At 37.0% G+C, this 11,794-nt stretch overlaps 2 protein-coding genes across 2 annotated transcripts in view; one reads left to right on the top strand and one right to left on the bottom strand.

Moving 5' to 3' along the window:
* Window positions 1-11,794, bottom strand: part of LOC115235545 — a 260,661-nt gene that overhangs the window by 132,757 nt on the left and 116,110 nt on the right. The gene's annotated exons all lie outside the window — the stretch shown is intronic.
* LOC115235542 (sialin-like) overlaps window positions 6,945-11,794 on the top strand; it is a 6,576-nt gene continuing 1,726 nt past the window's right edge. The window contains exons 1-5 of the mRNA XM_029807399.1: window positions 6,945-8,345; window positions 9,219-9,501; window positions 9,711-10,297; window positions 10,890-11,143; window positions 11,661-11,771. Of these exons, the coding sequence (XP_029663259.1) occupies window positions 8,342-8,345; window positions 9,219-9,501; window positions 9,711-10,297; window positions 10,890-11,143; window positions 11,661-11,771 (1,239 nt within the window). The 5' untranslated portion in view covers window positions 6,945-8,341. The remainder of the gene's footprint in view (window positions 8,346-9,218; window positions 9,502-9,710; window positions 10,298-10,889; window positions 11,144-11,660; window positions 11,772-11,794) is intronic.

Raw genomic sequence — 11,794 nt, 5'->3', positions numbered from 1 at the left:
TGCCGAGTGGCACTTTAAGCAACACGTTCGCGGTAATCGGCCCTTCTGAACGTCGATCGCTCTCCTCTCGTTATGTACTTGGGGCCCTTCTAAGCATTAAGGCTGCTCCGAAAATGCGGCCTTGCGGATGCTACGATTACGATGCCGAAAGATATCGATGCTCGAGGCCCGAATTGAAACGGGTCATCGATGTGTAATCGATAGCTGGAAACAAGAATCGTTACGCGCAAATTAGCGCTTGAATAGCGAGAATATATCGCGTTTCACTGTCGATAAAATATCTCTTACCTCGTTGGCTCGAACAATGCTTTTTGTATTAATGTTCGCTCGCGTGTACCGAGTGTCTATTTACAGAAACTCGCGTCAGTTTAGCGATTACGGAGTTAAGAAGAAGGTTCTTTCATGACGAGTTATTAGTACCGATGTGTGTTCAAATGACAGTCAGGTATAGTAGTGAACTGCGATGCGAAAGTATGTTACTTGACAGTTTGCGCAAAACGATAAGAATTGATAAGAAAATACAAAATGAAGATCTCACTTAGCTTGATCGTGCTTCCAAATTTAAGCAGTTCGTTGTGAGTTTCAGGAAGATAATAATATACTACGGTATATAAATCTTGCATCGAATAATATCTCGATACATGTAGTTTCTACGTATGAAACAATATCTCCGTGTAATTATTAATTTCGTTATTTGATTCCAGCGAACGGAACGTTTCCCTTTTACGCTGTATATATTACGCATCGCGGACAAAAATTGATTGCTTCAACCAGTTTTGAGGCTACACGATTTAAAAAAGCACTTGGCACACGGATGAAACCGTCGAAACACGATACGGCGATTAAACGCGAAACAACGACCGGAAATTCGTTGTTTCGTTTTGGTAATACCGCAAGAGAAAGAGAGAGAGAGAAAGAGTAAAAAGGGTAAAAAGAGAAAGGAAATGGCAGAGGGGATGTTATGCTGGCGGAGAGCGAACCGATTAAAGCCGCATCAAAAGCGGGATGGATATATAATTACATTAGCCCGTACTATCGGGTGGAAATAATAGGTTTTAGACGCGGCCGAGAGAGACGCGGTAATTAGGTTGTATCTGGTTCGTAAGCGCCACGTTGTCAGCGAGCGGACGACGCGCGCAAGCGTGCCTAGCAAACACACTAGGATCTAATGATACGCTATTATATTTCGGTACGACGATCGCGAAAGGCGTTGCATTACAGATTTCGTCGCGTCGATCTCCGAAAAAGAGGCAGAAGGACATTTCAATCGGACAGATGCTTCCTTTCCTTCGGCGAAGAGACGTAACGTGCTTACTTTCTATTTCCTCCCCCGTTTTACATCTCGTTAGACGTCATCGTAGATGAATTTATAACGTGTTTATCGCTCGTTATTTTTGTCGTCGTTTTTATCGAATGTAAAGCGCGTTAATTGATATAGTTAATAATTAATTTTAGTTATATTAATAATTAATGATAGTTAGCTTAATAATTAATTTATCACGAAATTGCGAGTCGGAACGAATAAAAAATGCCCTTCACCTACTAAAATACAGACGTTCTTTGTTTCAAATTTAAACGATTCCTTATGTCACAAATAAACATATGTTATCTCTTAGTAATGATGTTTTAGCATTTTATATATATATAAATTTTTATATATATTTTATATATATAAGAATTTATCAAAAATTCTTTTACAAAAGAAAAATGTATATTATTTAATACACATTACATTTCGTACGATCATAGATTAAATTATACGAATTTTATCTTATTAAGGATATTAAAGAAATTACAACACGATGGAAGAAATAAATGTCAACGATTTTCGCGATTTATATGTACGCATGAACGAACAAACGTACGCATATGAATAATAAAATCATTATGATACATAGCGGACTTAAACGTCAAAGTTGCAATGCAGATCGTATTTAATTATCTTTTTAAACGTGCAACTTTTCGATAACTCAGCTACTGCGTACAAATTACTGACGTCCCTTTTCTCCCTACAGATCAAACGGAAGAAAGAGATCCTCGCGCGGTCGTCCATCATCGTTAGCATTTCATTCAGTGACAGTCGGTCGACCGACGGCTGCCGTTGAACTGTGAAAGCTGTGTAAACTCGCCGAACAAACAAACGTTTTATGGCCATTCAATAGCACCATCGTCTGCGTAATGTCGTGACGCATACATTTCCTAGCACGTAAGATAAAGTGCACATATTTTACGAAGCAACGCGGCTGCATTTTTCATTCTCTAACGAAAAATCGATATCGACGGTCTTCATCAGGATAGCTCTGTCTGCCCTCCTCTCTCTCTCTCTCTCTCTCTCTCTCTCTGTGCCTCCGGTATAATCCAATATTCTTCTACAAGAAAGGTTTTCCAACAGCTCTGGTTATAATATCTACATACATTCATACTGATGCGTCAAACAATGCCGCCACGAGATACTGTACAATCGCAACTCATTTAATAAAAAATCGGTATCCTAAAAATTTAAATACATACATATATTAAGAGAAATGCATTAGAAGACTTAAAACTAAAAAATGAGAGACAAACTCACAATTCAATAAGAAAGATAATTTTTTAGTTTTTACATAATTGTTGAAAATATGTATTTCTTATATTATTTATTTTTATTTTTTTATCCGAATTTAGTTTCTATTTTTCCCTTTCCGTAGAGAAAACTCGGCGAGTGACCGTAAATTTCTGCTTTACTACTTCCCGTATCGGCTCACTTATCAAAGTAGGTACGCTCGTAGTGTCAAAATAGATAGAAAATGCTCGGCCAATATTTGCTACAACGCTTTGACTGTCGTTCGCTACGCCGGCGGCATTTTCGCGAATCGATTCGTCTCTCGATCGGAGGAAGAGGGAGAGAGGAGAGGGGATGGGATAGAAAGGGGCTCCCGTATTCTACGGAGAATTTTACCGGAAGCGAGATGTACAATCGTCGCGACGTCGGTGAGTCGTGCCGGCTCAGAGAAGGAGAGAAGAGAACGAAAACGCGGTAGACATTCTCGCGGCGGCGGCGGCGGCGGCGACGACACGAAAGGTGAATTTGGGCGCGGGTGAGATCATGAGAGAGAAAGAGAGAGAGAGAGAGAGAGAGAGCGGTTGAGTGAAAAATGAAGGTACGAAAGCACACGCGGAGGGGAATCGCACGACGGCACGGCTTGACGCATTGCGGCGGGGAAATATGGGTCGTTCCGATTATGCCGGGAGGAGAGAGAGAGCACCCGCGGCCGGAATCTGACAGTGGCAGAGTGACGCCACGCGAAACCTCATACATCTCGTGTACAACTAATGTCCGCATATATCATCTCTTCGTCTCTCCCGTATGTGTATTTCCGATCTTTTTTTCTTCTTCCTTTTTTTTTTATCTCGCAAAGTAAAATGTATGCCACGCGTGCGCTTTTTCGTTTGAGCGGGATGTAGACACTCTGTCCGTTTCGTTTGAATACGATGCGGAAAACGCGCGCGGAGACTTCACGAAAGATAGCGCGCGCGCGAAATGATACATTGCCTTCGATCTGTCTCGCTTCTTCTTTCAAGTGCACGCGTTGCATCGTTGTTTGACGATCGTTTCCTCTGATCTGCAAATTAATCGTTTTCTTGGATATCTATAGGGGACTTTGTTTGAAGCGATTTCCTCAGAAACAAAATTTTTAAATCGATTTCGAAACATATAATTGACATATGAAAAAAAATTCTTATGCACTTTTCTGAATTACTTTAATGCTATTTTTTTTATTATTTAACGCTTTATAACGAGGAATAAAAATAGCCAGTTAAATATCCGTATCTGCTTAATAAGAATTATATTAAAAATTAAAATATTTGATTAATAAGTGATGGATGCCAATCTAATTTTATTACCATATAATTTCATATTTTATTTTACGAATTGACAAATAAAATTTCAATTGCTCTTTAACTCTAGAACTATCTAATGTAACAAATAATGCATAATGAGTTATAGATCAATTAAAACTAATATAACATAGCGCCCTGTTTTACGTCAATTTAACATCCTTTCGTAGTAGGTGGTCCGAGTAACGGAAGAAAATTAAAGAACGTTAGGAGCATCTCGCTCGTTAGTCAATCTGCTTCAACCTGCAGCAGCAATAGCTAATTGGTATTCGGCCGGAATACGAGTCTCGGACGGGTCTGGAAGTAGACGGGCGGTTCGAGAGCTGTGTGTTTACACTGCGGACAAAGTCAGCAGGCCCGAAACGCCTGGACAATACAAACCAGTTGAAGTGCCCCCGAATCCTTCGCGCGCGGTCCACAATTCCGCTCCGAGATTTTCACAAACTAACCGACCACCGTGCGATCGACGCTATTGTCCCGTTGCATCCCGAGAGAGTCCTTCGTGTCTCTTTAATCGACGCAAAGTGTCGTTCTCCCCGGCCGACGTTTCTCTCTCCGTTTCGAGTGCACTTTCCGGTTTTTTTCTCCTGCCATATTTTTCCTCTCTTTTTCTCTCTCCACTTGTCTCGGATGCCGCGACGTATCCATTTTTATCGGTGTGCGCGAAGCTTCGCGTTTTCTCGAGTGGATTCGCCGGCATCCTTCTCTCGACCTGCCATATTCCTCTAGCAGGTACGCAGCGCGAGCATTCACCCCGGGCACGAATGCAGGTGTGCGCTGGGCCGAATAAGCCCAGAAGAGACGCGAAGATGATGGCAACTCGTGCGTCTCCAAGCTTCACCGTCGTTGTCGTCGGCCTCGTCGTCACGAGACTCTGCAACCACTTCCGTTTCGTGCGCTTCTCGTTTCTACGAACGTTTCGTCACGCTTGTCGCATGTTTACCGCACGAAAGAGACCGCGGTCTGGTAAAAATATTGCGATGGTCGGTAGCGTCGTTATATTGTCCACCGTTTTGTGTCCACCGTTGCCCATCAGCCGGCGAACGATGCGGAAACGTGTGTGCGGTTTTGCATCGCGAGAAGAAAGCACGAGATATACGACATCACGCGGTGACGTTACGTTAAAAACTTTTCTGTTGCTGCTGAATGAAAGATTGTTACGTATTATTTGAAAATCTACCGCGCGAGAATCAAGCGATCAAAGTGTTATGCGCATCGAATATAAACTGTTTTACGTAAAACTCGCTAACTAATAAGCATGTTACATAAAATTCAAATTATCGCGATACATCATAGATTGATTCACATAGACTCTTTATCTTGAAATACTCGTTCAGATTTGAATGCGAATTGTTCTATTTGCGTATCTTGAAATTTAAAAAAAAAAATTATTCTTCAAATATAAAATATTATATAAATTAACCCCATTTTTCATTAATAAAAAATGAAGTGGCACAGATGTATTGTAACATCGGGTGTTGATATAAATAATATATATTAATGTTTATGTCATCTATATTAAATAAATAAATAGATACATTATTCTCATTATATGCATGTGCGATAATTATGCACTAATTTGCGAAATTGATATGAGTAGAATGATATTGATATTCCACATTGTATAATACTCTCTCTTTTAGAATAAAAATCATCTTTAATAAGAGCTAGAAGAGATTATATAAATATTATTTCTTAATCTTCCTCTTCTTTTTCTTCTCTCTCTCTCTCTCTCTCTTTATTACATCTTATTATTATGTAAGACTTATTTTTCACGGTGGATGCATTTGGCCGATTATCTTCTACAAATATAGACATAATAAGAATGCAGCGAGGTACAATACATGTACTATTTTTGACATGTTTACAGCAAAAAGCATAAACATGTTTACAATATTCTGGAAATATCCATATTAATTTTTATACAAATTTTTGTATGAATTCTATATTCGCTATTGTATGTAAAAAATCGTATAAATTGTATAGCTGTCAAAATAAAATAGATTTATATGAGAAAGGTACACTCATTCATCTCTCTTTAACGACGTGTGATGCACGATGCACAATAAACAGGAAGATAATCGTGCAGCTATTATATCGCAATCTACCTAGTTTATCTTGAATCGGTTAACGGAAAAGGATAACGCGTGCGTGTTGAATATAATTCGGTGGGCGTTGTGACACGGATGTGTCTAGATATCCGTAGACTGTTGTCGTGATCGGCGGGAGGTCGTTCCAGAATGCACTCTGGAACGTTTCTCATCAGTCTGGACATGGGCTCACTGGGGAGACCCCATTATCCTCAGCCCGTAAACATCAAGCGCCGCGTCTCGTCGACGGATATCTGTTAAGAATGTACCGTATATCGTGTGTGCCACTGTGTCGCAGTGAGAGAAAGGGACTTGAGCCTCGGTACCCGGCTACTCATCGAGATAACGGGCGGAACATCCACGTTGGATATCACGCGAGTAAGACCTTGCCGTCAAATTGGTAGCGGAGACGAAACATCGTCGACATTTGTGTAATCAAAATAGAAGGACACTCGGCTTTAATTATCGTGCGAATAACGGCGTGTGAATTCACAGACTGTTGCCAAGACCGGTTTTGGAAAAGCATGATTGGTGTTGTGACTGTGCTGTTTCGTCGGAATTCCATTTCCAATAAAAAAAAAAAAAATAATAAAAATGAAAACGTGAGCGAGATCACCTTGAAAATAAACTAGTTATACAACTGCAAGTATGTCAAACTGCTGTTATTTTAAATAAATTGTTTATTATTTTATTTAATATTAATTCCTATTAATTATATATCAATTACATTTATTATGTATACACATTACAGTTACAAGTTATTGTGATTTTTGTTATTTATTTTATTTTATTTTATTTTATTATATTATTATTATTTAATCATATTTATTATAATACATACAGTTTTTATATTTAACAACAAGTTTAATAAGATTTATTTATTGAGAGAAATTTTTTGATGATTGCATTATCGCACTAAATAATTCTGTGAAATATATAAGGTATTTGAAATGCAAAACAGCAGATAAAAGACGTCACTCAAATCGTTTCCATATAATGACGTGGCAAATACAAGGCGATCTTGTTCGTATTATGGAATCGCCACTCACGGTGCGAATTACTGAAAGTTAAAACGCATCCGCTTCCATAATCTAGTTCAGTGACTGTGTGACCATCGGTCAATTCGTGTCGAACTCCCTTTTGTAGAGCAACTCAGACGTTCCGTTATAACTAGTTTCGATAACAGTCGTGCATGCGCCATCAAAGTATTCTATCTCGTTGTCCGTCTTTTACCATTTCTTTATTACTGTGCACTTCTCTATTATTGTGCACTTATCTGCTATATTCTGTTTACATTTTGCGACATTACTTATACGGAGTATTTTGAAACTATCATGATTTATTCACTGAATTCTTTTAATCTAAAGATGACTCGTTAGCGAAAATATTTAATCAACAGATATCGGTTGGTAAAATCAGTTTTATAATTTTAACGAGTGATAATAATTTTGAGACACCGTGTAGATATGGAGCAAATGTTTTAAATATAAGCTCCAACATCATGATATCAGTTTTATAAACTGGAATTGCATTATAACCATGTTGATAAGATGTGAGAGGGTATAAAAAAATTTTGTACTTTGCGGTAACACTTCATTTTGCAAGATCTAATAAAGAATATTGTCAGTTTTTACAGAGATTATTGGATTTGGATAAGAACTTTATCTCGCATTCAGCAAACAAACATATTTAAAGAGCTAACATTAAAAGTAAAAATATTGGATATTGCTTAAGCGTTGAAAGCGACATTGAAAACAAACTGATGTTTGTTATATATCTTATCTAAGGAATACGAAAGACATGTTCACAGAAATATCTGTCTTTTGTATAAAATATCGCTTTTACATCGCCGTTTGAAAAAAAAAACTTTTTTCTTCCGCGTAGCAACATTGTAACCTTAATATATGCATGCATCTGTTATCGTTGACGTAACGTATTTACGAGAGGAATTGTATGTAAGATCGTAAAGCATCGGACTAAAGACCGCGAATCAGTGTAGTACGCTCTTCTCTTTCTCTCTCTCTCTTTCTCTCCCTCTCTCTCTCTCTCTCTCTCTTGCTGTTTATAATCTCGCGTCGATAGGAATCCAACTCCGCGTCGGCACACAAGTTTAAAAAAGATATTCGTGGAGAAGGAATCTGGGTATCATCGTGTATGGGTGCCGTCTCTTCGTCAGTGATACACTTTGATAGTCGTCATCGAGCTGTTGAATGCGCGAGCGAACGAGTGAAATCGCGTGAAATTCTGAACTGGTGATCGTGTCGATACGAAAACAAACGACACGAAAACAGTGACATTGGTAACGATTTGAAACGTGATGATCATCGATGTTGTCGACTCATTAACCAAGGTCCTATTGAATATTCCAAACGATGGGTAAGGAAATATTCCCCGTTTGATTACTCTCTGCTAGCTGAGTAAATTTGCACGCAATGATTTTATTATCTTATGCGCGTGCTATCTCGAATGTGCGGTATAAAAGAAATTTATATTTAACTCTGTTGCACGATAAACGAAAATCCCGTTGCTTTATTATCATTTGCCTTGAATATTTATTTGAATATTTTATACTGCGTGTATTTTTGCGAAAAATTTATAATATAAATATATAATAATTTAGAAATTTATACATATGAAAACTAATTTTTAGCATATCTTATTATAAGAAATAATTCATTATTTGCGAGTCTGCGAATGAATTCATATTTTGTGTACACGCACACATGCGTATTATTTTTTCTTTTTATGATCGTTAGCACATTATAATTTGTTAGGTTAATACAGATTAAACAGATGAACTATCTGTTCTGTTTTTACTACGTGTTATTTTACATTATCATAATAATGCTTCTAATAATTTATTAAAATAATATCTGCGCGCGCTTGCGCATTATGTAATTGCATGAGTAGAATAATTTATAATCGTGTCTATACAATTTATGTCTGTGCAATATATAATATACACAAAATCGTTAATCTACGCTAATATATTTATTTATATTAATATTATAATTTACAAATGAATATATGAGTTATTTTAAAGTAGATGGCAAGATTCCTTTTCAGGAACTGATTGTCACTAATATTCTTAAAGTAATTGTCTCAAAAACGAGTACTTGATTAATGTTGATTAATCATAAGACTTTTATATTAGATATAATATACTATTGATTAAATATAAAATTACTAAATCATGTTAATATCTGCGCTTCCAACAATAACACTATTCTCTTACAATAATAATTTTAGAGATACGCGTACGGTATTTGTTCGCTATAATGCTATGCATTGCGAACATGATCATTTACGGTCTGAAAGTAAATATCGCGACGGCTATCATCGGCATGGTGAAAAAAAAACCTGGCGTACCAGATTGGTCGGATGAGTGTCCAGAATTTGAAGTTCCCGGAGAAACCGTCACCGATATTGATGGTCCATTCGATTGGACGCCAAGTGAGCAAGGTCTGGTCGTTAGCATATATTTTGCTGGATATCTCGTCGGTATGTTTCCGTCGGGATACTTGGCGGATCGGTAAGTAACTATAGAGAGAACTAAAGAGAGAGAGAGAGAAAGAGAGATTATATTTTTCCAATTATAAATATAATATTGCATAATATCTGTACAATATGTATAATTTTAAGTTAATTAATATATTTCTTACATAAAATATATATATATTTTTTTTCAAAGGAGAAATATATCTTTAGTCCTAATAAATATATTATTTTTTCGATGCATAGATTCAACACCAAGTTTGTATTGCTATTCTGCGTGCTGGCAAACGGGGTTTTAACGATATTGGTACCGATTACCGCGAGCAAACTGTACCTACTATACGCTGTGAGATTTTTAACCGGTCTCGTAAGCGCGGCGAATCTTCCTATAGTGAACGTTCTTCTGGGAACATGGGTTGTGTACGAAGAGAAGAGCACGTGGGTCGGTATCATATATGCCGGCACGTCGCTCGGCACCGTGATATCTATTCTTACCTCGGGAATGATATTAAATTTCGTGGGCTGGGAGGCTATCTTTTATATCCACGGAATATTACCATTGATTTGGTGTGTCGTTTTTTATATATTTTTCGCCGGTTGTCCTGAAGAGCAAAAGTACATAACAGAGCAGGAGAGATCATTAATAGTGGGTTCGTACGGTCATCGTACGCCCGGTTCCATGAAAATGAAAGTCCCTTGGAAAAGTATATTCACGTCAGTGCCATTTTTGGCACTAATCGCCACCAATTGTCTAGGCAATTTTTGCTGGTATTTCTTGCTCACCCAGTTGCCGCTTTACATGAATAAGATTTTGAGATATGATATCGCATATGGTCTTATAAAATAGAATTTTTTATATATATATATATATATATAATATTTCATCAAATATATATATTCATCAAAATTATTATAATTTTTAATAATATATTATAGTGTCTATAAAAATAAAACAGTTAATCTTTTAATAAATATAAAAATTTTCTCTTTTGTACTATTTTTTAAAATGGATTACTTATAATTAAAGACACGGTTAAAGACAACTTTTCTTTCTTATTTTTGGCACCAGCAATCATATTAACGGATGTAATGACACAATTTAAACTTGAACATTAATTTACATATAATTTACATATTAATGAAATAAAAATGAGGTATTGTTTGCAAATTTTTTGCATAATTCGCTCAACCGGCCGTGATATCAATGTAGCGCATGTGACATTATAATTCTTTTGTCGCTATTTCTAATAACAATGTTTAAAATCCATTTGTGTAATATTCATTTCAAGTAACACGTTGTATCGTGTTGATTTCTGTATTAGTATATCATATATATTAAGGCATATTTTACGCTCACATCACTAGTTTAATTTTACGTAATAAAAATGCTCGTTATATAATTTAATACATGATGCGAAACGTTTCTTTCTGTTCTAGGCACCGTTCCGGCTAGCATTTTTCTAGTTATAATCGCGTACATTGGCTGCGATCGCCTGACATCGACCGTGCTGCTAACATTGAGCATAGTAGTCTGCGGTGCTATATTCGTCGGTCACCTCTGTAATCAGAACGACCTGGCCCCGAATTATGCAGGAATTCTCATGGGTATTACAAATACCCCGGGCACCATCTCTGCCTTTATCCTACCGCCGATAGTCGGTGCCCTCGTATCGGAAGGAGTGAGTGAAGATTCTGAACGCCAGTTATAGAATAGCGTTAACGCGTTCGAGAAATGTCTGCTAAGAACAACGTGACATAAATCGCCGATTTCTCTCGAATCTTTAATAAGTTATCCGCGCGCAAGAATTCCACTTTTCTCAAGTTTTACGGAAAGTGGAACGGGGTTTTAAGCCGATAAGGAAGTTAAGTTGACATTTTCTCCGGGAGACACTGAATCCTAATTGCACAATCAACTGCAAACTTAACTTTATTGTAACATTAAGAGATAGAGAATGAGATTTATAACGTTATATTATTTGCTTCTCATCGTAAAGTAATTTGCAAAGTAATTTCAGAACATTACCAAGTAATTGCCAAAGTAATTTCAAAATATCCAGATTAAATTTCACAACATACACGTATTTTAAAGTATAGATATAAAAATAATGTTCGATATTTTGTTTATTTATTTTATTATATTATCACGTTTATGATTATTGTATATAATTTTTTACGTTTACTTATGTCCTCCTGTAGCATACTATAGCGCGTTGGAGAGTCGCATTCTGGATTACCATTGTCGCCCAGGTTTCGGCTTTCGTGATATTTGCGATTTTCGGATCAGCCAAAATCCAACCGTGGAATTACCCGCCACAGGATGTTGAAAATTG

This window comes from Formica exsecta, unplaced genomic scaffold, assembly GCF_003651465.1.
Source record: "Formica exsecta isolate Colony F162 unplaced genomic scaffold, ASM365146v1 scaffold11, whole genome shotgun sequence".
Taxonomy (NCBI): Eukaryota; Metazoa; Arthropoda; class Insecta; order Hymenoptera; family Formicidae; genus Formica; species Formica exsecta.
Note: the sequence above shows the minus strand (reverse complement) of the source record. Positions and strands in the feature narration are given on the sequence as shown.